The sequence below is a fragment of the Apis mellifera genome, linkage group LG14, assembly GCF_003254395.2.
Source record: "Apis mellifera strain DH4 linkage group LG14, Amel_HAv3.1, whole genome shotgun sequence".
Classification (NCBI taxonomy): Eukaryota; Metazoa; Arthropoda; class Insecta; order Hymenoptera; family Apidae; genus Apis; species Apis mellifera.
The window spans coordinates 9,532,402-9,558,157 of record NC_037651.1 but is presented as its reverse complement, the minus strand read 5'-3'; the positions used below and the strand labels follow the sequence as shown (position 1 = coordinate 9,558,157).

The 25,756-nt window shown below is 51.5% G+C and overlaps 1 protein-coding gene across 3 annotated transcripts in view; it reads left to right on the top strand.

Moving 5' to 3' along the window:
• LOC100577632 (phosphopantothenoylcysteine decarboxylase subunit VHS3) overlaps nt 1-24,704 on the top strand; it is a 28,184-nt gene extending 3,480 nt beyond the window's left edge. The window contains exons 1-2 of one of the 3 annotated variants that reach the window (XM_016916265.2): nt 22,275-22,801; nt 24,097-24,704. In XM_016916265.2, the coding sequence (XP_016771754.1) occupies nt 22,631-22,801; nt 24,097-24,240 (315 nt within the window). In that variant the 5' untranslated portion in view covers nt 22,275-22,630 and the 3' untranslated portion in view covers nt 24,241-24,704. Of the gene's footprint in view, nt 1-12,974; nt 13,269-22,274; nt 22,802-24,096 lie in introns of those variants that run through there. The other 2 variants (XM_003250649.4, XM_006565772.3) reach the window with 2 other exon arrangements.
• Nucleotides 24,705-25,756: the final 1,052 nt, after the last annotated feature.

The following is a 25,756-nucleotide window of genomic DNA, read 5'->3' as shown; positions in this document are numbered from 1 at the left end:
TTGTCCATTATCGAATAAAAATTAAATAAAGCACGAGAAGAGAGAGAGACGCTCGTTCCGAAATTTTGAAACATTCATTTCGTCCCTGTAGCCAGTTATACCTGTCCCCGAGGTGTCGATCGTGGAAATCGAACGATGGAAAAAAAAAGAGAAAAAAAAAAAAATAAATAAAAATCCTGGGGGGAGGGGAACGCGTCTGCGTTCCCTCGTAGACCCTCTTCCCCTCTCCCTCCTCTCCCCCTTTTACGTAAATTTACCTGGTTGGAAACAATCGGCAATGTTCGCGGCTTTCGTACGAACCGCTTCGAGATCCCTCGAACCAACCCTGCCTTCGAATTAAAAACCCTTAAACAGGTCCGACCTGGTGCCACCTCGAAACTTCAGGTTTGTCTCCTGGAGGAAGCGAAAAAGAGAAACGAAGAAGAGAGAGAGAGAGAAGGAGAAGAGGGTAAATGGAAATATCGTAAGAGAGAAATGAATAATTGAAAAAAAAAGAAAAGAAAAGAAGAAAGGAAGGAAGAAAAAAAAGGAAAAGAAAGAAAGGGAGAGGAAGAAGAGGAAGAAGAGAAGGAAGGAACGGTATCCGAGCAATTGGAGAGGAGATAGGTAGGATGGATGCGTCGTCTATCTCTCTCTCTCTCTCTCCCTTTTGTTGCTCCCCCCTTCCCCAGCTCTGGACACGGGGCATCACCGACCAGGGCTCGCCCTTCCCTCCGGGGCCCTGTCCCACCCCCCTTTTTTAAGGCGGCCAGCTGCGGGGTCAGTTTTCGACGGGCGCGCGGCGCATTAAGATGCTACGCTAAAAATTTGTCATCGGCCTCGTGTCATCGTGTCTCCGCGTGTGACCGCGTGAAAATTCGCTCGTTCTCTCGCGCTTCACGTAGGGTGGAGGAGAGGCGGACGGTAGGAAAGGAAACAACGTGAACGGCAGCAACAATACCACCCCCGAAAATCCCCGATGGAGAGGAACGAAGGACGACGAGGGCCGAAGGAAGAAGCGCGAGAGAGAAGGGAAGAAAAAACAGCGTGGCGCGAGAACAACCGGCGGATTGCTTCTGCAGTGATGAACGCGTGATGGATATTAAATGGGTGCACGGTACGCATCGACAGATTAATTCCATTTCCAGCGGAGGCCCTGCCGCTTTTCGCGAGCAACGTTTTAACAAATACGCGACCGCGCGGCCAACCCAGACGATCCGAAATATTAAACGTTCGTTTGTTTCTCTCTCCCTCCTCTTTCCACTTTTTTTCCCCTTTTTTTCTCTCTCTCTTTCTCTCTCTCTTTCGTCCCGCTCTCTCGTTCGACGATTTAACTCCGCTTTGCTCGAAACTCCATCGACAAATATTTGGCGGAAAAACCGATCGTTTCCGCGATAACATTCGAAGACGCGTAATAATCTTCTCCCGTCTTTCGAATTTGCCTTTTCTTTCTTTTCTTTTCTTTTCTTTTTCGAGAAACAAATTTTAAAACGGAAAGGATCGATCGTCGAGGGAATTGAAAATCGTTGAGCGATAAAATTATTTTGCCCCGCCGAGTTGATTTCGAAACGGAGAAAATTTCGCGTGGCGCGGTGAAAATTTGTGAAAAGCTAGTCAGCGGCAGGAAATTTGAACCGCTTCTTTGAAACCGTTCGCTCTGTCAATGTTCTACCCTACTACCTCCCCCCCTCGTTTTCCCATGCCAATCGTTTCGCCTCGTGCAAATAATTAATCGCAAATAATACCGGTTTCCGTGAAAGCTGGCAACTGCCTACCCCCCTTCACCTCCTCCTCCTCCTCCCCCAAAAAACGCGGGGGCTATATCGCCTCCGTTTAATTTCGCTAATTTCTTTTCTCCCGCCTCGCGCGAGCGAAGAAGGGTCGCAGCCCTTTCGCGTTTCCTTAACGTTGTGGAGACGTTAAAGGGTTCGCGAAACGTTAGAAATCTCTCCAAGGGGTTGAGAGAAGGGTTGAGACTCGAGGGATGATGACGCATCGAAAAGAAGAGAGGAGAAAAAAAAAAATAAATAATTACTCGCGCGCGCGAAGACGATTTCGAATCCCGTGTTTTTAAATCCTTCTGCATTTTCCTCCCCTTCAACCTTTTTTGATCGGGAATCTAACGAGAAACATCTGCCGTGGTATCGATCCGTGAAAACAACGTCTTTGGCGTTGTAAAAGAAGGGGGAGGGGGGAGGGGAAGGGGAGGAGGGAGGAAAAGAATCGTTCCCTAGAAGAATCCTATTATCGTTACGACTGATCGAATCGTCCAATCATCGCGAGGAAATTGCATCTTCTCGTTCCTTTTTAACCGACAAAAACTCCTTCCACCCCCCCCTCTCTCCCCTTTATCGCCCGAATTGCCTATAAAAGTTCGGAATAAGACGCCGTAGACCGCCATCCCTCGAATCGAAACAGCTCGAGCTTTCGATTTCGTGTCGGCGAGTTGAAAAATTGAATACGAAGTCGAAGAATTCTGAAAAAAAGAAAGGAGGAAAGAAGTCGAATATTTTCAAAGAATGCAACGCGTATCGATCCCGCTTTCGATCGATTTCGAAAAAGTATCGTTTCGTACACTATTCTCTTCGCTTTCTTTCGAAAGAAAGAGTCCTTGAATCGTCGAATCATCGGAGCGTTATTGATTAAAACAATCAAAGGGACTCTGTTTCTCGCGAGAGGAAAAGCACCGTTCGTTCGAAGAAGGAAGGAAAAGAAGGACGGGCATGGAGGGTGGACTCGAGTCGCAGAGAGGGGGGGGGGGAGGTGAAAGAGCAAACGAGGAGAGAGAGAGAGAGAGAGAGGGTGGATCTCGAGAGCGGCGCAAAAGATGGCGTAAAAATGGAGGGTGAAAAATACGGGTGGGATGGGGTCACGGGAATCCCCACCCCCGTCATCCGCTCGACACTCCTTCTCGGCCGCTCCAGTGGGAATAGCCGATGTGGTGGCGCGATTTCCATTCCCAAATTTCGTATCCCCGAGGCGCGTGCTGCCAACTTTTTAAGATCCATCATCCTTGTTCCATTAGCGAGAAGAGGGGAGGGGGGAGAGGAGAGGGCCAGGGGATCGCGTTTTTACCCGCGCGATTTACAAATGGAAATTGCCTTGTGGAGTGGCCGTCCACTTTCTTCCCCGCCATTTTTCTTCCCGCCCAATTAAAAAATTAATATATTCGTATCGAACGAGGATGCAGAATTCGAAGAAAGACAGACAGATAGATAGAGAGAGAAAGAGGGAGAATCGGTTTCTCGATTTCTCTCGAGGGGAAGGAGACAATAGAGACAAGGAGGAGGAGGGGGGAGATCGGATCGGGAAAAACGGAAGATTCTAATTTTACAAATATTCGCGAATTCCCGAGTAATTCAAGGCTGCGAGCGTGGTAGCTAGCAGGTAGACGGGCAGGTTGGAAGGGAGGGCAGCGGGAGGGGCAGCGAGTTAAAACAAACATTTTTGCGCGTGCGAGGTTCGGCCATAAAGCTCTGCCCGGCCAAATGCATTGGCCGGCGGTTGCATAACACTCTAGAATAGCTTCGGAAAATGGTGGACCTTCCCTCCCGCGGATACCTTTTTCTTTTTTCGGTCGAACCGAAAACCGAACCGAGAAACCGGCCGATCCCTCCCTCCTCTATTTCGCCTCGATCCGAGTGCGAAGGCCATTTCCAGCCCTCATCCCCTTCCCTCCTTCTCCCCCTTTCCTTACGTATCAGCGAGACGCGTAAGAGGAGAGCGGAACGGAAAATTATATATACGTCGAACACGCTTCCTCGCATTCCGCAGCGATAAAATAGCCGCTAATTGGGGACAGGTTGTCGAGTTAAGTACGATATTATCACCGGCCACGTTTTGAGGGATGTGATTCACGAAAGCAAACGAAACGAAATATGTATATATGTATATGTGTATTCAGATGGAGTGATGCGACGTTGGAAATTGATTGGCAAAAAGTTGGCCCGCGAAGCCGGGCGAAAAATACGTATTTTTCACGCGCAAAAAGCGCGAATTCTAGGCGAGGTATTCACCGCCGCCTAGAATTTTTGCAACGGCGCTCGAATTCTCGCTACGCGCGCGCCACGCACCCCTCCCTCCTCTCTCTCTCTTTCTCTCTCCCTCTCTCTCTCTATATACGCCGTTTCCACGTTTATTTTAAACTTATCTTAAAACGCGGCCTGCCGCCCGAATAAATATAAATCCATTTGTCTCGCGTTCGAAAAATGGCGGAGGCGACCTCCTGGCCGCCCGATCGAGATGCATTTGGTAACTTTTCAAACAGGGAGCGGGACGCGAACGGGCAACTTTTCGAGAAAGAAAGGTGGCGACGGAAGGAGGGGGGGAAAGGGGAAGGGATGATTTCGCGATGATGATCCGCGATTCGTTGCGCAATCGTACGAGCGCGGCCGATCAAAAATAGCGCGCGAAATATGCGGGTATTTTTTGGAGGGCTGGGCAGAGAGAGAGAGAGAGAGACGTATCAGAAGCGAATCTTTAGCCAAACGCCGATGTCTCGCCGATGTACGCGTTGCGAAACGCGTATGTGGAAAAACGCGTGGGCTAGCGTGGACCAGAGAGAGAGAGAGAGAGAGAGCGGAGGCGGGGAAAAAAACGTGTTTTCGCGGGTTCAACGTCCACGATGGATGGCGGGACCGCCGCGATCCTTCGATCCATCCCCTCAGGAGGAGGGCGGGTTTCAGGCAATTAAAATTATTTATTAAAAGGCTACCGGTCGAAAGTAAACACGTGGAGAGAGAGAGAGGGAGGGAGGGAGGGGGGAAGAGTAAGGGGTCGTGGAAGAACGGTCGATGAAGAGGCGCGATCCGATTAAAATCTAATTTTTCACGGATACTCTCTTAATTAAAACATTAAATTGATTGCGGCGTAAGGTTGAGGGTGGCAGGGTGGCAGGTACCCCGTCTTCTCAAGGAACGAAAGGACCGAGTAACGAGAGGCGAGGGGTCGAAGAAGAAAAAGATGGGAGGGGGAAGGAGGGGGAGGAGAGATTCGCGCGAAAATAAATGAAAATGAAATCAATTATAAAACTGTTTGAGGAGACTCGGAGGAACAGGCAGTATCCGATGGACGGATAGACGGACGGACGGACGGACGGACGGACGGACGGATGGATGGATGGACGGACTGATGGTGGTAGCCGAGCGGGTCGATCTTGAATTTTCTTAATTAAAAATCTACAGACTTTGCTTTCAATTAAAAACCGAAATGCCGCGGCTCGCTCGTTACCGATTAACCCATCCACCCCGTTCCACGAAATAACGTCTTGCCGATCGAACAAGAGTTGATGGAATAACAATCTCGAGCGAGCAATGTCGTTCGAGAGGCGCGAACGATGAAAAAGACCCGGCTAATGAAAATGGTTTCGTTTCTGTATACATATTGCATCGTGGAAACTCGTCGAGTCGATTCGAGACGCAGAGAGAGAGAGAGAAAGAGAGAGAGAAGAAGAGAAAGAAAAAGAAAGAGAGGGAGAGAGAGAAGAGTGGGAAATCTCTAATCTTCGCGAAGATTTTCGCGGCACGAGGACGAGGCGGCGTCGCCTCGATTTATGATCCTCCTAAATCTCGACCGTCCTCCCCTCGTGGCTGGCCTCTCTTTTGTCCCTCGACTCCTTTCGCACTTTTAAAACTTACTTCGCCGCGGAAATTTCATTATAAGTGTCGCGGCTCTCGCCGCGGCGATAAGGCGGCGCCAACTTGCCCGAGGCGTGCTTTACATCGCGGCCTTTTGAAATATCGCCCGTGGATTTCACTCGTCCCGTCCCGTCCCGTCCCTTCCTTCTGTTCCGGGACCGACTTTTCCACCACTTAATCAGCCCGAGCGTTCGCCACTTTATAGACGAAACAAGGTTAACAACACAAGGTTCCAAAACTCGCCGCCGAAATATCCACCGTTTCCCAATTGTCGCGGCGAAGCTTCCAACCTTCTTCTCCCGGCACCGGGCTCGAAAAACTCGACAACTCGGCTGGTCGAGAGAGGTAATCAGCGCCCCGATTCTTCCGAGTTTCCCACCGCGCGAAAAGAGACGAAAAATTAACGCGACTCGACAAGAAAAGGAGGGGAAGAGAACTTAGCGCACTTCTTCGGCCGAGAAGAAAAAGAAATGTCGCTCTTAGATCCCGCTCAGCTTCCCTTTCCCCTCTTCCTCGCCCCTTTTCGCTCGCTCGAAGAAGATGGACGAACGATCACGCGAATTTCGAGGGAGAAAAAAATGGGAATTGGTGAAATCTCGGCCCCTTCCTCCTCCCACTCGGCCCGCTCTTCCGGACTCGGCTCGACGAGATTACAGAGAGCGAGTAATCGGGATTCTTGGTCGTGGACGAAGAGTGCAGCTGCTGCTTCGTAACGGGAAGTTCGACGGCATATGCCGCGTGGAACGGCAGTGCTCTTCCGATTATCCACATGCTACGCGTATACCTCGCGGTGGAACGGACATCTGGCCTGCCCGCGGTGCTTTGCGGATTATTTGCTCGTACGCTCCGCTCCCTCGCCGCCCGCTCGATAGACGCCCGATACGCGACTTCCAAGATCCTAGCGAATTCGTCTCGGAGACCAAAGTTTAATCGAATCGCCTTTCGAGCGTGGTTAACGTCCAACCAGCCCGAGATTTGTTTATTCGAAATCACGTTCACCGCGTGCACACGTACGCGTGCGCGTACGTACGCGCGACTCGGATTGTCGCTCGATGGAACCGTGTCAACGAATCGAGCGGAGGAAGCAGCGAGAAGATCTTTCTTCCACCATCCTTTCTCTTTCCTTTTCTTTTCCCTTTTTTTTTAATTCGAACGATTCTACGAACCAAAAACGAGAAAGGGATAATAACGAGCAATTGTACGAGAAAGTTGTACGGCTCGTTGGAGAGAAAAAGAAACGAGGAAGAAAAATGGGGAGAGGGAGAGAAACCGTCTTATCTCCCTGCCGACATCTTGGAGCGTCGAGGTGTCGAGTGGGGGAGGGAGAAACGAGCAAAGAGGAAGAAGAATAGAGCGAAAGGAGGGTGGTGGCGGCTCACGGTTGAATCGGCCGCAAATTGCGGCGAAAAAGGTAAAAGTTGGCCGGGTTGGGTAACTTTCTTCCGCGTCGAGGTTGCTGATTTTTGTTTTCATTCGATTAACCCTCCCCTTCCCCGGGGTTAGGAGCGGGGAACGGGGTAGTTAGCAACCACCCGCGCCGCTCGGAAGGGTGCGTGGAAGTTGGCGAAAGCGCGGCGTGAGATTCCGTTATTTTCACCAAGTGGAATCGATAGGGGCCACCCACCTACGCGTACGTCCACACGTACACGCTGTGGGGGTGGCGTGCGGGGAGTGCGCGCGCGGCAACCGTGCGTTACGACGCGTTAGATTGGGTTAGGTTAAGCACGCCGCTTAGCCCGATACCGTGCGCAGCTAGGTCACAACGCACGCTAGGTGTTTACAACGGGGAAGACCACGCGAGGATCCCAGGTGCCATGACCTACCGCGAAAAAGGAATCGCGTGGCCAGAACTCGCGTTTCCTCCACACTTCCCTCTCCTCTCCTCCAAACCTTTTCTCCCTCATCGTTTCGCCGTCGACTCTCGAGGATTACTCTCCCATTTAGATTTTATCGCGCGCCTCTCTCTCTCTCTCTGTCTTGTTCTTCCTCGAGACGAGGTCTGTCTTCTCCTCCCCCTTACCCCTCTCTTTCCTTTGTTTTTACTAATTACCCGGGACAAGCGAGCCATCCTCTTCCTCCCCCGCGACCCTCTCCCGCCTCGTTGCCCGTCGATCATTAGGCGGCCGGCCAAAAAGGCCTCCTCCTTTTAAATAACGCGACGAATATTATTATCCCGCGCCATCCATTGTTCGTCCAAGGAGCGACGCGAAATTTTATAAAACGCCAACACCAAGACCGATCACGGGGCACAATTGGGCGCACATTGGGGAAGGGGGTTGGAGTTACGGAATGGAACGATCTGAGGGAGGGGGAAGGTGAAAAGCGCGAGAGGGAAGTTTGAGGCGAGGGAATTTTCGGGCGAATGGTCGATGATCTGTCGGTCGGTCGGTCGGTCGGTCGGATTCGACAGGCTGGTCCGCTGCAGCTGCAGCTGGCCCGACAAAAAATCGTGGCCTCGATTGTTTTATCGTCCCCGGCACACTCTATCCGTTGGTCAACCAACCGGTCTCTCTCTCTCCCTCTCCTTCTCTTCTTATTATATTATCATTATCCTGGGGGATAAGAAGGGGTCGCCGGGGTCCAAGGGGAGGGTCTCGTCTGCCGTGAAAGCTTTGCCAAAGTTTGAGACGCGCTCTCCGGGTGGATGGATTGGAGTGGCGGCCGTTGTTGCGTTTCCCTTCCCCCCCCCTTTTTCCCTCCCCTCGAGAAATCTCGCGAGTCGAGAGGCGAAGGAATCGAGATCGACGAATATTTTTCTTCTTCTTCTTCTTTCTCTCCCTTGAACGCGTTTCTCTGACGCGGTTGATACAATGAAGGGAGGAAGAGGGAAGAGAGAGACGTTTGTCTCCCTGCTCGAAAACGGACGAACGATGAAAGAAAGGCGATCTTTTTTGGGATGTACCACGTGTCACGAGACGTTGCCGCGGTCGCCCGTCCCGTATATATGCAAATCGTGTCGGCCCATTGTGTCCCTCTTCACCCTCCCTCCCTTCCTCAACAACGACAAAAAGATCCAGGTCAAACTTTCATCCGGTTAGGAATTTTTATTTTTCGTCCAACGAGACGACAAAAGGGGGTCAAAGCCTGGCGTCGTCGGCCCGGGGCGGGATCGGGCAGGAGGGGGACGGTGGAAGGGGAGCGAGCGGCATTCACCTTTTTCGGGACGTTCAACAACGGGGGACGGGGGACAGTGTCGTTTCTAAGACAATCGATACAATTACCGAGGAACCGCCATCGACGATGGGAAGACGGAAAGCGGCAGGAGGGTCTTCCCCCCCCCTTTCCTTTCCACCCCTTTCCTTCTCTCAACTTTTCCACCTCCTCTCCTGGAGGAGCTGGATTCCCTTTGTCTCCCTCCCCGCAACGCGCGCGAGAAATAATGAAAGGGGGAGGGAAAGGGGGGAAGAAAAGAAAGACGGAAAAAAAAGCAAGAGGAAGAGCAAGAAGAGCAGTAGGGGAGGGAGAATAGGAAAAATTGATTTTCGAAGATTATTGTAGTGTCTCGAGAGACGAAGAGAGATAAAAAATTAGGAGGAAGGGAGGGAAGGTTTAAAAATATATATATATATTGAACGCGTATTGCAGTTATCGTATTTCGGGTTATCGTCGTATTTCGAGCAATGGTAATAAGGTCTGGTCTATCGACGAAAGGCTCGCGCTAGGGAATGCCGCTCGAGAATTTGCAGAGGCGAGGCACGCCGTTCTGGGGATGGTCGATCAACCCCCGTGGAAACGCGATGGAGCGAGTTGCGGTCAACGCTAGGATTCGAAATACGACGGTGTACGTACTCTGTTACGTCGCGTACGCAACGATGTTATGTTAACCTTATCGTTGGGATGGCGGGCTGGCACGCTAGTGTCACGCTAACACCCCCCGATCGCTATTCGCCACGGTGGCGAGGAGGCGAAATCTTCCAGACCGCGGCCAGGCGAGGAATCCCCCTCCCTCCCTCCCGTAAAACTTCCACCACCCGACAAACTCTCTTCGCCACCCTTATCCAACTCTCTCTCCAAGTAGCTTTCGATCCAAGCGAAATCGATCGCCGAGCCTTCCCGATTCCAATCCGTCAACGATCGATCGATCATCGTTTCACACAGACCTTCCTCTTGATTCTCGATCGAAGGTAAAAATTTGGACGAAAGGTTAAAAAGGGATCGATGATCGATCCGTTTTTATTAACAACGGGGAGCGAGTCCCTGTGTTTCGCAAGACGAAGCGAGAGGCGCGGTTAACGAGGATATTCGAAATACAGGGCGAGAGCAAAGTCCATTCTGGCGTGTACGCAACAACGGCGTGCTAACCTTACTGTCACGCCGGGGCCAAAGGGATGTAAAGCCGCGATAACGCCTCCGAATCGTTATTGGGTGCGATAGAGAGGCGACCCCTCGTTCGTTTACAAACCACTCTCTATCCGTGGGAATGAGGCATCGTTGCAAACGGAGCAACGCCGTCTCTAGAAAACTATCGTGCGATTAAATTATCTCCGCGCGCGCGCGTAATTACGAGAGGTGACGAGAAGTTTTCTCTCTTTCTCTTCTCGTCATTCTCGTCTCCTCCTCCTCCCTCTCGTTCGACCAGAGGCCGAATAAAATGGTCGAAAGGGGTTTCAAGTTTGCGGAGTAAATACGTCCCCTGTATATTTTTATATTACACTCGATAAAAGTTGAAAACTTGTTTCCGCGTGGATCGACGACCACGAGAAAGAGAGAGAGAGAGAAGAAGCTTATCCCGTTTACCTCGGATAAATTAATTAACGCAATTTCTTCTCCATCGTTATCCTTTTACCGCGTTTAACGTTGCCCCGTTTCCGAGGGGAGGGAAACAAGAAAGAAAAACGAGAAAAAAGGGGGAGGGGAGGGAGAAAAGAAGGGAAGAAAATTATTTCGCATCGGATTTATAAATGGTCGAAATACCTTGGTCCGAATAGCGAACGGTGCATCGCGAAATGAAATTCGAGGCAGGAATTCCCGAGTTATGAATGCCCGTACAGCCGAATCACCGGCGTGGCAATCGAAATAATCGATAAAACGAACGCACCGACCGCGGTGGTACGCGTGGTCGCTCCAAAGAGGGAAACCGTTGCCCAAGATATTCTCTCCCGCGTGCGTAAAAAAATAAAGGGAAAGAATTTCCGACTTTTCACCCACCTCCAAGGAGACGAGAGGGAAGAGAGAAAGCGAGAGAACGAAAGAACGAGAACGAAAGAGAGAGAGAAAAAGAGGGATTGCAAAGATTGGCCCCGTTCCTCGATCCTCGACGGCCACGAGATATCCCTGAAAACTGGAATCGGATCGGAGGAAATCGGATATAACCTTAACGGCGATCGTTCGTTCAAAGAACACGACGCGCACAGCACGGAGCTGGCGGTGGAACGGAGAGGGAGAGAGGAGACGGGAGAGAGAGAGGGAGAGAGAGAGAGAGAGAGAGGGAGATGATCGGCGTAGGCGCCGAATACGTCGTTATCCACCTGGCGGGGTTTGCGCAGCGCAAAACGCAAACGCAGAGAGAGCGCAGAGAGAGGCGCTTCAGCGCATGGGGCGATAGCGGTGGGTGGACGGGTTTGGGAACGGGACAAGGTCCGGCAGAGAGGGCTGCGATGGGGCGAGCGAGAGGGTGAGAGGGCCGCGGGGTTGTTGGGGAGGTCGAGGGGTGCGCGTCCGAGAGAGGGTTGGCGGTGCGATAGAGGCGGCGAGGAGGTGAGGTGGGGGTGGCCGGCACGGGGCCACGGCGCAGTTGCTACTCAGACACGGGGATGCTCGCAATGCCTCTATCAAAGGTTACCGAAATTTTCCTAAAATAATCGTGTTCGCTTCGCCCGGTTCGCGCGATCGGCAAACGGGATCGTGTACGGTGCGCGCCGCGTCCACCATTCCACCGATCCGCTCCAAGTTTCGCCAGCGTACACGCGATTTCGCCCCCTTGGTGGCACGCCGGGGCGAGGGGGATATATCGCGTATATACCGCGGGGGCGTATGTCGTGAATATCGAAGACGGGAGATCGGAGGAAGGAAAGGAAAAGAAAGGAGAGCGAAGGAGAGAGAAGGACGGGCGGGCGGAGGTGGTGGTTGATCGTGGGACGTCCGGCGGTTGTGAGATCGGCGCGTGTTCGCGAGCCTCTCGAAAGGCGACTTTCGGAAAGGCGAAGGGAGAGAGCCTGCCGAGGGCGCGGGACGAGGTGAAAGACCCGAGGAGAAACAGAAAGGGGGAGAGAGAGAGAGAGAGAGAGAGAGAGGGAAGGAAGAGGGAGGAAGAGGAGGAATAAGGAGGAGGAGGAGGAGGAGGAGGAGGAAGGAGAGTCTGGCTTTTCTCCATCCAGAAGATCACCATCCAACGACGTACCAGCAGACACTGGCGAGTCGCGAGAACCACGTGGGGGAGAAAAGTCCGGGAAAGCACGAGGAGCGAGGAAGAGAAAGAGGCTCGGTGCTAGAAACCGATGGGGGAGAGAGAGAGAAAGAGAGAGAGAGAGAGAGAACCAGCCTCCCGACGCGTCTTACTACGACGCGCAAGGAGCGACGCCGCGCGCCTCCCCAGAAGGGGAACAACCATCTGGAGGGGGTGGAAAGGGGGTGGCCGCGGCGGGGGTAGCAAAGACGCTCATTCGTTCCTCGGGTCACGTGGGCCTCTTCTTATAACCAAGGTTTTTCCTTTCGTCCCGCGGGAAATTCGAACCCCTTACGCCGACTCCTTACACCCTTACGAAAGGGTATAACGATAGGGGAACGCCAACTTTCGTTCGATAAACGAACGCCATGATCTTCCTCCATTCGTCCGATCTACTCTTCGATTTTCTTTACTTTTCTACTTTTTCACTTCTTCTTCTCCACTTCCCTTTCCCCGATCTTCGATTCACATCGAGTTTCGACTCACCCTCCCCACCCCTTTCCACAATCCGTTTCCAAATTCCGATCGAAAGAGATCGATTTTGTTTGTTTCCTCCCCCTCCCTCCCCCTCCTCTCTCCCCCGTCCCTCCCTCCCCCTCCCTCCTCCACCCTCCTTCGCTCCTTTTGCCTCTTTCCATTTTCCTTTCTCTTCTTTTTCCTTTTCTTTTTTTTTCCTTCTTCTCTTTTCTTCGTTCGTCGAATTTGCTCGTCGACTATATTTCGTCCTTCTTTGAGGGAGGGGGAGGGGGGAGGGCGGGATATCGCGTCGAAAGAAATCGTAATCGTAAAATGTTCGATCGAAATCTATACATACATATATGCATGTATATATATATATATATATATATATATATATATATATATATATATATATATATAGTTGTATATACATGTATATATCCGGTCCGGAAGAATAAGAATCGAAGAAACGAATACAAATTCTCGACGAAAATCTCGTATAATTTCTGTTTCAGACGCGTCGCACTGTGTTGTTATGTGTTGTCATAGTTATTTCATTGAAAAATTAATTTCACCGTTTTCGAAACACGCACCGATTTCTGTTTGTGAAACACAAAGTCTGAACAACAACTCCTCTTAAGTTTCTGCCGAAACCGGACTTGATTATTTAGACAAAACTTTTGTTCGAGCGTTCCTCATTTCGAAATTACGACTAGTAAGAAGAAGAAGAAGAAGAAGAAGAAGAAGAAGAAGAAGAAGACGACGAAAAAACGGAAGAAGAGGAAGAAGAAGAAGAAGAGGAAGTGGAAGAGGAAAAAGGAATATAGGAAACGAAGAAAAAAAAAAAATATCAAAAAAAAAGCACAAAAAAAAAGAGAAGAAACGAAATTAAACAAAAAAAAAAAAAAAAAAAAAAGCATTGCCTTAAGGAAGAAGAGTATACCTACACTGTCGAAGGAACAAGCAAAGAAACACAGGGGGGGAAAAAAAAAGAATAATAATAATAAAAAAAAAAAAAATAACAAAAAAAAACACTTTAGACGCCTAACAAAGTAAATTGTAAAGATATGACTAAAGTATATTTTTAACAAGTTTTGAGAAACTTTAGATTTTAAAGCGTAAATTTTAAAAGCGAAAAAAATGAAAAAAACCATAAAATTCTTAATAACTAAAAATGTGATCTAAAAGTCGTTGCTACCAAGAGAAGCCTTATGTCCTTGTTTCAATTAGTTCGGTTCCAAACGTAAGTACCAAAACATACAGAAATGGAATGAAACAAAAAAAAAAAAAAAGAAAACATATCGACGATACATAACGTTAACGTTTTGCATGTTGGCATGTTGCACGCAATCTTTCGTTTCATTCTATATCGCGGAGGGAGGGGGTGGATAAGGGGAGGGAGGAGGGAGAGGGGGAAGGGAAAAATTTGGCGCTAAAACCACCCCCCCCCTTTTTCGCTTATTTTCCTTCCATCCGGCTCGCGCGCGCCTACGCCTCGCTATGTGTGTAATCCATCCTCGATGAAAATGAAAATCGTCGAAAATCGCGAAATGAAATAAATCACGCGAGCGGGGCGGATTTTCAACCCGCGGAACGTCTGTCTTGCCACTTCCAATAATGACAGCCCTTTAACGGAACAGGCACACCCAGCCAACGTACAGCCGCAAAGTTGCCTCTCTCTGTAATTGTACACTTTCGTGCGTTACGGCACAGCTCGCAACACTTATTATAGTAAATCGGTTAAACGGGAGAGCGTCCGTAATCATAGCAACTACCGTGTGTAATCACTATACCGTGGTATCGCCATTATAACCATTATCATTATAATTCGCAGATTATTAAGTAATGTGCAACGGTTAAGATTACTTCGTCTCGGTATCGGAATCGATCCGCGCATCGCTCGTATTCGTCTCCACGCCACGCCGATTTCTACGATCCGAAATCGCATCGGGAACGAATCGTCCCGCGAAGTCGAAAAGTCGGGCGTTGATCCGTGGCCCGAAAAAAAAAAAAGAAAAAAGAAAAAATATCGTGGCGCGTCGAGTAAATATCGCGTCTCTCGGACTAGAATCGGTATCGAAATGGTTATTACGTTTGGAAAAATGGCGATTCCAAATTGTCGCGAAACGAAACGTGGAAAAAAAAGAAAAAAGGGGGGAGACGGTCGTAAAATCGGGATCGGGGCGAAATACATATATATATATATATATATATATATTTCGAACGAAACGAACGAGAGGGATAGAGAGAGAAAGAGAGAGAGAAAAATTGGGAATCGGACGGACCTCGATCGAAATCATTTTATTTTTGCACGGGACGATGACGCATCCGCCACCAGACCCCGGGAAACGCGGACGATGATCAGGGGTGAGGCGGGTACGAAGGGTGGTGGTTCGATTTGAAATTTCCTATTTCGCAAGTGGAGGAGAGAGAGAAAGAGAGAGAGAGAGAGAGAGAGAGAGAGAGAGAGGCCTGGGTTGAAAAGCGGCGGTGGCGGCGGCGGCGGCGGCGGCGGCGGCCGCATGCAACGTAGCAACACGGGCAACACGCGAACCGTTGTTATATACGACGAACGAACCGGCGAAAATGACGGCGGGCGCGAGGGGGTGGCGAGGATCAGCGGCAACAGCGCGCTTTCGCCAGGGCGGAATTTTTTTTCGATGATTTTCGAAGCGAAGGGGTTGCGAACGCGGGGAGAGGTTAGAGGGTTTACGTGTAGAGGAACGCGCGTAAGTCTATCATCCCATTTGGCTGGATTCGACGATGGTCGTTGTTGTTGCGCCGGGAATACCAGCGGCAGGGGAAGGACGAGGGCGGGCGGGGGTGGACAGGAGCGGAAAGGCGTTAGGGTGGCCCTGAGGTGGAAAGAGGCAGGCGATGCAACTCGGTGTGGTGTGGCACGAACTAGGGTGAGCGGGAGGAAGCGAGAGGGAGCGAGAGAGAGAGGGAGAGAGAGGGTGGCGGGCCTGCATGCATTTTTTTTCCACACCCCGCGTATTGATCCCGGAGTCATTCAAAATGGCGGCCGGGGCCGAGTCAGCCAATGACTGCCTGAATCGATGACTGCAGCGAGCCACCCCCGGACCGGCCAATGGGAGGCCAATGGGAGGCCGTCGCACGGCGTTCTATGCGGGAACCACCACCCCGATATACGAGACACCGGCCTACCACCTTCCTAGTCCCGCTAGTACGTGCACATGCGTTCCCACGCGTGTGTGTATGTTTCGTGTTCCGGGTTCGAGCTCGTCGATGACCCGGGACACGTCGATGATTTCCACGGAAAATTCCCCTCCCCGATGCTCGGTCGAGCTGCATTTCGACCCCCCTAAAAAACCTTTCCAACTTTCGTTCGCTCGCTCGCTCGCTCGCTCGCTCGCCCGCTCGCCCGCTCCATCCGCCCGGCTATTTCCGTCCAGACCGTTTCGCGTTCGCCGCGATTAACGGCCCCTACCCCACCCTCTTTTATTCCACTCTCGCGAAATAACAACGATCGGAAATCCCGGGCCCGTAGTTAAATCGAAAGAATCCTCCCCTCTCCTCCTCCTCCTCCTCCTTCTCCGCTTCCCTTCTCTTCTATTCCCCAGCGATCATCGAACGATTCGGATTGATTTTATCGCGCGTCGAAATTCTTTTTTTTCGTAGCGAAGATTCGTGACACGATTCGATCATCTCCAACGAACAAGAATCTCGTTATCTTGGTCACCTTGATCCTGGTTCCCGTGTCCCCTTATCTTATCTCCTCTTGTGTGCTCGATGATTCGCGAGAAACCATTCGCGACGATTTCTTTCGTACGACGATCTTTTCTTTTTTTCCTCTTTTCTCTCTTTTTCCTTTTCTTTTTCTTTTTTTTGTTTCTTTTCGATCGTGTCCCTTTGCAGGATCGAGCAAAAGGGATGGAGGGAAGGGAGGAAGGGAAGGGGGAAGAGTAGAGCGGATCGAGCGCGTCGCGTTTGTCTCCGGATCGAAGAGACGCATCAATTTTCTGCCACGGCACTCGTTCCCGCACTTTGTGCATAACGCGGGGCAAAGGGAATGTCGAAACTGCACGAGGCACGAGGCACACGATTGCATCACGGTCTACGGAGCGTGCACCGCGCGCTGCATCGCATCTGTGTGTGCATATGTACTTAGATTGGCTTCTATTGACATAGCCACAGACGACGGCAGTGGTGGTACAGTCGGGAAAAATGCGAGCGACGCGTTCCAACGGCGTTCCTCGTCGCGGCGAGCCTGCTCCGTCCGACACTTTGATCTCTCTCTCTCGGTACACCCGATTTTCCGCCACGATGAATTAATACAGATGAAATCGAGCCGTTTCCCTCCCTCTCCCTTTTGCACCGCGCGCGAAAAAAATCGATTTTCGTGGGCCAATCGTCGCCCCCCATCCTCCCGTCCATTCTTTTATCGCGGATCGACGCCGATATCGTTCGTACAATTTTTTTTTCCCCCTCTCTTTTTTCCTTCCTATTTTTCCTTTTCTCTTTTTTTCTTTTTTTTATTTTTATAAAATTCCATCGAGGCGCGCGTAGCGATGCATTCTCGGTACATCGATTTTCGTTCGTCGATCATCATTGCGAAACAGCGGTGCGATTGTGCAAACAATTTCGACGAATTCGTCTCGCACCTTCGTCTCTCTCTCTCTATATATATACGATTCCAGATCGGTGAATTTCTAATCGCAATCTAGACCCGTTTCTTTTTTTCGTTTTTTCCCTCGATCCTTGTTTCTTCGAAACGATCGAGAGATATCGAGAGAATCATTTATATATTTCTCCAAGAGATATTTGTAGTAAATTTGGATTCGAGGAAGATGTCGGGATTCCGTCGAAGGGCAGTGAACGTCGACGACTATTAATCGAGCGAACGAGCGCACTTTCTGTCGCAGCTGTACTAAACTCACGATGGAATGGTTTTTCTAGCGCGGGCAGTTTTTCTATTAAGCTTCATTTGTTTCTTTCATTGCGTAATGCGCCGGACGCGTCGCTCATTTCATCCTACTGGCGAGCGCGCACTCCTACCGTTAGAATTCTCGATCCGGATCGCACTGTTTCGTCCACTGTTTAACACCAGTGTACCGGTGACGTGCACGTCTCTTCCTCTCCTCGCGCCTCATCGTGGAACGGATCTCCCTCGTCCACCTATTCTCCCGCCCATTAACCCCTTGCACGATTCACCTTGTTCGTTTCTCTGAGTTCGAAAGTTGCCCACGAATAAAACTATCTCTATATCTCGTTTTATATATATATATATATATATAGTTCGTTCGCCTCCTCGATATCATCGTCGAAGAGAATCATCCTTGCCGGATCCCGCGCGCGCCTTCTTCCGTTCGCGGCCGATCGATAATCTCGCGCGCGCGATGCGAGAGAGAGTTTTAGCACGGACAGAAACCACCTAAGAACGAATCACCCTTTTCCGTATTCGTTCGTTCGACCCTCGTTCGTTGCCTCGCCACCAGGCGTCACTTCGTCACGGGGTAGTTTCCCCTCTCTCTCTCTTTCTCTCCCCCTCTCTCTTCCCCTTTCGAGGGGATGAATCGGCCTGGGGAGAAAAAATAAATATTCTCGACTCGGTCTCCGCGAGAAGCGATTTCTACCAGAAGCAGCGAGCTGGTGATATCGTGGCATGCCATCCTCTTTCGAGGAGAAGGGGGAGGAGGAGGACGTCGTGCCGCGAAATTCTATGCTCGCTCAGCGGGAAGGCAGGATCTCTGGCAAAGTGTAGCGGATAGGAAGCGAGTGAAAACGCGAGGGATTCGTGGAATCGCGAGGTGGTGTATTTCGTGGCGTAGGTTTTGGCGGACAATCGAAAGAAAGAAGGAAGGAAGGAAAGAAAGGAAAGGGAAGGATCAGGGCCGGAAGACAAATGTCTTCCTACGCGGAGTCGGCCGCCGTTCTATCAGGGGAGTCGATCGAGTCGATTCAACGAGAGAAAAAGCGGGCGAGAGAAGGAAAGAGAGAGAGAGAGAGAGAGAGAGAGAGAGAGAGAGAGGATCGGATCGCGCCACGCCGGCACAACTGGCCCCGCCAAGATGCAAGTGCACGTGCACGTCGTATGCGCTCCGGCTCGGCTCGTATCCTCGCGCGCCGGTCGGCTCGAGGTTCCAGCTGCCGATCGGGATCGGGGGAATCGGGATCGGGATTGGGATCTAAAATGTTACATGAACGTGTGCACGTACGTAGGTGCAATTGGCCGCCCGCTTGCCGGCCCGTGCAACCCGTGCGTGCATATGTGCGCATACGGGATCGCGCGATCCCACCCACCCTTCCTCGTGAAAGAGCCTCGACTCTCACCTGTTTTTTACCCTACCGCTTCATTTGTAATTTAAAACGAGGCCTCGATTGCCCAATGCCCGCCCCTCCTCCCTCTCCTCTACTCCCGCATATCAACCGAGAGTCCATAAATTCGTGCGTATTTTTCCCGTCCTAAATGTTTGCGGCCTACTTGAAAAATATCCCCGGCTGAACTCGCCTCTAACCGCTTATTTGATTGTAGATAGCTTTCATCGGTTAGTAAAACGGGGAATTAGTGGAGGAGGAGGAGGGGAAGAGAGAGAGAGAGGGACTTCGGGATCGTCTTTGCGTTTCCGTTTTTTTTTATCCCCTTCTCCTTCTCTTTTACGTGGCAGAGGAACGACGGATTTTGGACGGAATCGTCGCTTTACAACTCTTTCTCCTTCGAAATTCTTTCCAGTTAACAACAGGCTGTCGGGAGCGGAAGTCGGGATCGCAATCGCGGTACATAGTCCCCTTCCTCCTACACCCCCGCACGGTGTTTATGCGGAAAATAAACTGTGGTCGAAAAATGCTCGGACATCTGTCAGATTCTGTCGACAGATAGAGAGAGAGGGTGGTGGCACGTGTCCACCGTTTCCCTTCCTCCACCCCTATTTCTTCTTCTTCTTCTTCTTCTTCGATTTTTCTTTCTCGCCCGTGACGCGACGAGAAGAAAGGGGAGGACCGCGGCCCGCCTCTTTGAAGCTTGGGCGACGCGGCGACGAGGAAAACGATCGAGAGTGGTCCATCGAGCACGATCTTCACGCGCCGTTGCGCGTTTGCACGTGCGTGTCCGGTTAAAGGGGTCGGTATCCACGGATAGGCCGCTCGCTTTCTTCCTCGTCGCGGGAATTCTGAATTTCCACCTGAAGCGTGTGCCAGCGGGCCGCTGTTAAAGGAGGGGGAGAAGGGTTGTTCGTGCACGACACGAACAAGAGCCACGCGGTCGTAGAGAGAGAGAGAGGCGAAAAAAAAGAGGGTGCTCATCTCCGCCCTCCGGACTCACACTTCCACGTGTACGCCACGTGGAAAAAAGGATGAAAGCGACGTAAAAATGCGGCGGGTGGGGATGGTGGGCAGGTGGTGGGGGTGGAAGCGGGCGAACCCCAAGGTAGGGAAAAGAGGAAAGGACGTGGCGGCGCGAGGGAGGGTTGTTTGGCGCGGGAGTAAGCGACAGCCGGGGAAAGGAAAGAGAGGGACGGCGGAGAAGAAGGAGTAGAGGGGAAAGACGTTGTTGCCGTGGCAAGAAGGGATGGAAACGTTGGTGGTGGTGGCGGTGGTGGTGGTGGTGGTGGCGGCGACGGTGGTGGTGGTGGTGGTGGCGGCGGGGCAGGACACGTTAGACTCGGAGAGGCTCGGAGAAGGGGCGGGAAGAAGGGAAGGGGAGGCATCTATTCGACGAGGAGGGTGCGTAAGACGAGTAGGATGACCATCGACCAGCCTCGGCTGCGAAACGAGCATCGGCTCCTCCGCGCGTTGAAAAGTCGACGTCCTCTCCTGCTCGTCGACGACGGGGTCGACGATCCACACGCGCGTCCTACGCGGGATCGGGATCTCGACCTTGCCTTCTTCCTCAACTTTCCAAGGGTTGCTCCGATGGGAAATGGGACGAGCGACTTTTTTTCTTCTTAGCAAGGGAGAGAGAGAGAGAAAGAGAGAGAGGGAGGGAGGAAGAGGTGGAGAGGTTGGAGTGGGAAGGGATAAAAAAGAAAGCACGTCCCACTCCCCCTCGTTCCAGTTAGTCACGCGTGTGTAGCCATACGGAGCGCATAAGGGAGGAGGCCATTTTTATATACGACGGTCCCCTTCTTTTTTATTCGTGATACGGACTCGGACTGCTACACGCGGCGCACACCCCCTTACGTCGAAGACCCCTTGGAGAAGAATTTTTTTCGGTCAGTCGGATCCATCGTGTCGTCGCGTTCGCACGCGTTCGTAACGTGGCAACGTGTTTGTCGCGAGGAGGAAAGTTTCAAGGCCGAATCTCTCTCTCGAAATTCCGAGCAGGCGAAGAAAAGTAGGCGCGTGTTTATGTTGGCGTTCGAGGAGACGTTCGAGTCGGAGACGTTGGAGGGTGGTCGGATCGGCGATCCAGGTATACCAGGCGGAGAAGGATGATCCGAGTTCTTGCACCCTTCTCCTCGAGGCTTATCTCCTCGAGAGGGAGGACGGAGGTGGAGGAGGAGAAGGTGAAGGAGGAGAAGGAAACGGAAACGGGGAGAAAAAGGGAAAGAAGGAGAAAGAGAGAGAGAGAGAAAGAGAGAGAGTGTGAGAGAGCGAGAAGGGAAGGGAAAGCGAAAAAGGGAGAAGAACGCGCCGCTCTCTTTCTCACCCCTTATGAAATTTACCCCCATCGGTGGAGACGTCGTAGTCGTCGTCGTGGTCGTGGTCGTCGTCGTGATCGTCGTCGTCGTCGTCGTCGTCGTCGTGGTCGTCGTCGTAGTCCCCCTCCCCCCGTGCTCCTTCCACCCACGAGGACGAGGAGAGGTTGGCGAGAAGGAGCAGGGCGCGAGGGGTGGCCGAGAGAGCGTGGAGGAAAAGGGGGAGACAGAGCGCGCGCCTCGTCGTAGGTTTAACCTGGTGGGGGCGAAGGAAAAGAGGGGTGGCTTGAAAACTGCTGTCCTAGGGAAGGCTCAGTTTTTCGTCCTCTCGGAGGTAGATTTTGGTCGTGGGAGTAGCGGTCAAGGGTCGGACGACGGTGGAGGGTGGCCTGGGCCGGGGCCCGGGTCCTAAGGACCCTGGCTCGCGTTCCTCTTAGGTGGAAAAGGGAGCCGTGAAAGGGAGCCGGAGGTAGCCAGAAATTTCGCGACCGCGCACCACCTAAGACAACGCCCCTACCCGAACACGCGTTCTTTAAGGCACGAGGGGGTGGCTTTTAGTCAGACGCACGCGGTCTGAGAAGCGCGCCACCACCGGCCCCCGACGGAGAAGGACTTAGCGTTTCTCGCGAGCCGCAGACCCGAGTCAGTTTCGGTTCCTCCTCCGTCAAGGACTCGAGAACGCGGAAGAGGAGAGAGCTTTTTCCTCGATCGTACACACGCGCGTAACACAGTCTTCGTCGTGGTCGTCGTCGTCGTCGTCGTCGTAGTTGTCGTCGTCGTCGTCGCTGCCGTCGTCGTCGTCGTCGTCGTCGTCGTCGTAGTCGTCGTCGTCGTCGTCGTCTTCGTCGTCATCGTGGTCTTCGTCGTGGTGTTCCTCGCCACTGGTACACGGGAACGTAGTGCACATCCAACGGGAACACGTCTTCGCCACATCCTAGTACGGACACGCTTCGCTTGGACGGTTGGAAGATAGAAGTCGATCGGAAGTGCGTGCAACGCGATCGTCGTCGCTCTCCTCCTCGATCACGGCTACCGCGATTCGACGCGCCGCTCTTCTTCGCTCCACGTCCGATCCGATCGGAACCAGTAAGGGATCATTTGGACTTTTTCATCGTGATTTGTCTCGCGTGATCGTAACGCACGCCCGCTCTGTTGTTGTTGTTCTCGTGTTGTTCTGCTCAGTGGCCGGTTCGACGTCGGCGTTCACGTTGGTGACGACCCGAGTCGTGACACGAGTGAGCCATCGTTCCTCGCGCACGCACATCCGGGGGATACGTGAACACGCACGCGAGGGGGGGGTGTTGTATCCCCCGATATCGTTCACTTTTTTTCTTTTTTCCATCGTGATTTTGGTCAGTTTTCCCCTCTTTCGGCCAACCACCGTTGATCCACCCCCTCCATTCCGCTTCCCTGACATGCCCGGTACAGACGTCATCGTCGTCTCCAGTGTTTCGTCGCGATCGTGGACGGCTCGATCCTTTCTTAATCCCCCCGTATCTTAAGGGCGGAGATGGAGCGGCTTGTTAGGATCGTTTCGTCGTTCCAAGGAACGAGAGTACACGGATCGACGAGGAATGTCGGTCGGGACGTGGGGTTGGTGTGCCGTTCGACGCCAATGTTCAGCCACGACATTTTCACGAGCTTTCCATCTGCCAGCTGCACGTCGCGAACCTCCATACACGAGTGAAATCACTGCGCGAAACGAACTATCGATGCCGCGAACGATGCCGATGACTCTTTGGAAGGTGATCAGAAAAACCGTTTCTTCCACAATTTTCCTTCGTTTCGACCCTCGTTTCGCCCGTCTATCGTCGTCGTCGTCGTCGTCGTCGTCGTCGTTTTTCGCCGAGTTTCACGAGGACGTTCGGTGACACCGAGTCGGAGACCGTGTGCACAGCCTTTCCGAATCGTCCCTCGATGCGTCGATGCGTCGTCGTTTCGTCGGCGGGATAGAGAGGAAAAAAAGGAAAAAAAGGAGAAAAAAAACGTGATAGAATAAATTAGCAACCGGACGTCCGTAATCGCGTGCAACTCGTTTTTATCGGATTAATTAATTCCCGTAAACGAGAGGGAAACGTGCAAAGGACTCATTGAATCGCTAATGGATGGATGGATGGATGGATGGTTTAAACCACAAAAAAAGACCAGTGTTTTCCTACTGTTTCGTTGTGAAAAACACGAGTGCTCGCGAGGAATGCGATACAAAACGGATTAATTAAAAACGATCGTGATGACGATTCTTTTATTTCGCGTTTTCCTTTCTTTCTTTCTTTCTTTCTTTCTTTCTTTCTCCTCTTCCCTGATACGGAAACGGTGACGGATACACAAGTTATCGGGACGCGAATTCATCGTTCGAATCGTTTGTTGAAAGATATGTGTACGATCTTCCTCCTTCTCTCTCCCTCCCTCTCTCTCTCTCTCTTTCTGTTTTTTCGTTTACGAATTTACCTCGATCGACGGTGATTGAACGCGTGACGCGACGGCGGAAAACGTTCCTCGACTCACGTGTCTCTCTTTGTTAATCCCGACGTGTTCGAGTGATTGACGTCGAGTTATTCGAGAGGGTACGAAAAATCCAAAATCATCTTCTTCTTCCTCCTTTCCATCCATGACGTCTCGTTCCCTTTGCCGAACGAAAGAAGAAAAAAACGTCGCCGACACATCGAGTCGCATTGTTATATCGGGAAATCAACGATCATCGTCGTCGTCGTCGCGAGTGTTGAAAAAAAACTCGGTGTTCTCGAGTGGTGCACGAAAACATTGCACGAACGAATCCTCGTTTTCGTAGAAAATGCTTGAAAACGTTCGTAGCGATACGCGCGGTTCCGACCCAGTTGCATGCTCGTTTCCTTCGACGTGATTTTCGACGATTCTCGATTCAACCTGTCGCGGCTCGGCACCGCGAATTACATTATTGCACGCGTGTACGCGCGGAAGGATGGATTGCACGCGTACCACCTCCATGTGTTTAAACATTCGTTCGTGGAGAAACGTGGCCGGCATAAAGATAGAGTTTTTTTTTCTCTTTTCTGAATTGCAGCTTCGAGCGGGAGACGCGTTGCAGCAAGAGATTCCCGCGCAGGAGAGGAAGACTGGACAAAGCGGAAGAAGCAGAATAAGACGAGCAAAGCAGAAGAAGCGGAGGAACGCAGGAGTAATAGAAGAGCGAAAGCGAGACGCGTAGAAGCGGGGTTGCGACGGAAGTGATTCGATAGCGGGAGAGAAAGAGAGAGAGAGAGAGAAAGAGAGAGAGAAAGAGAGAGAGAGAGAAAGAGGGAGCAGAGGGAAAGAGTGCGTGGAAAAAAGAACAAGAGAGAGAAGAGGAGAGAAGAAGAGGAGAAAGATCCGAAGAAGAAGAAGAAGAAGAACAAGAAGAGAAAAAAGTGCGAAAGAAGAGAAGAAGCGAGTGAGAAATCGAAAAGAAAGAAGAGGAGAAGAAGGAGAAGAAGCTCGTTAGAGAAGAACCTCGCGCCGCATACATATATATTTCAGTGTGTTCAAAAAACGAGTGTACCTAAGTGCAATATTATTAAACCTAAACGATAATAAGAAGCAACCACAACTACCATCGACGATATCGGTAACGACGAGCGGTTAATCGATAATCGAATAGAATTCCTTTTAAAGAGTTAAAAAAAAAAAAAAAAAGATACCCTAGAGTCGCATTTCGAGGAGCAGTCGTGAACAGACGCGAAAGAAGAGAGGAAAGGGAGACAAAAAAAAGAAAAAAGAGGATCGAAGGATCGACGCGAAGAAGAGGAGAAGGAGGAGGAGAAAGAATCGAATGTCGAAATCTTGGAGACTCGACACAGGTGTTACGAACGGAGTGAACGAAATCCCTACGAGGAGGTGAAAAACTGCCGTCCCGGTTCGAAGAAATCATCTCACACGACGACGTATCGCACGGCCGACGCGCGAGTCCCTTTTTCCAAAGTTTTTGCAAAGTTTCGAGGGAAGGAGGAGCGAGGAAAGAGCGAGAGAAAGAGGAGAAAAGGGCTTGCACGTTCGCAGCACACGCACGCACACACACGCACACACACGCACAACGACATCACGGGGCAACTAACTACTCAGGGCAAAACGGGACGAGCAGTGTCATCCGCGAGTGCGATTTCTCACCCGGCGGGCAACGCCAACGCAATCTTCTAATCCGAGTGATCACGACTCTTCGACCAACCAACCAATCGTGAATTTCGCGTCTGCACGGACTGTCCTTCCTCGTTCACACCGTCCGGGCTGGGCAATCCTGAATTTTAACCTGAACTTAAGTGTATATGATAGACTTTAAGTTAGATAGAAGAAAGAAATAGGGTGTTCTCCGCTAACGCACGGAGGACGTCCACATCGCGCGCGCATCGATTCATCGGGCACACACACACACGCGCGCACGCACGCACGCACACGCACACCCACAGGCGCACACACACACACACGCACACACACGTGTACGCGTATATACAAACACGACGTACGTATCAACGCAAATGCAGACCAGAGGAACGAGAAGAGGGAGGAGGAGCTGAAGAGAGAGAGCGAGAGAGAGGGAGAGGGAAGAACGAGACGAGACTCGGAAGAAGCATCGTACCATCGGATACGCGACGCGCGTACGACGATCTTTTTGGATCATCGAGTGTTACGGGAGTTACGGGAAAGAGAATCGAGAAAAGGGACAAAGGGGGAGGAGGAGGCGGAGGAGGAGG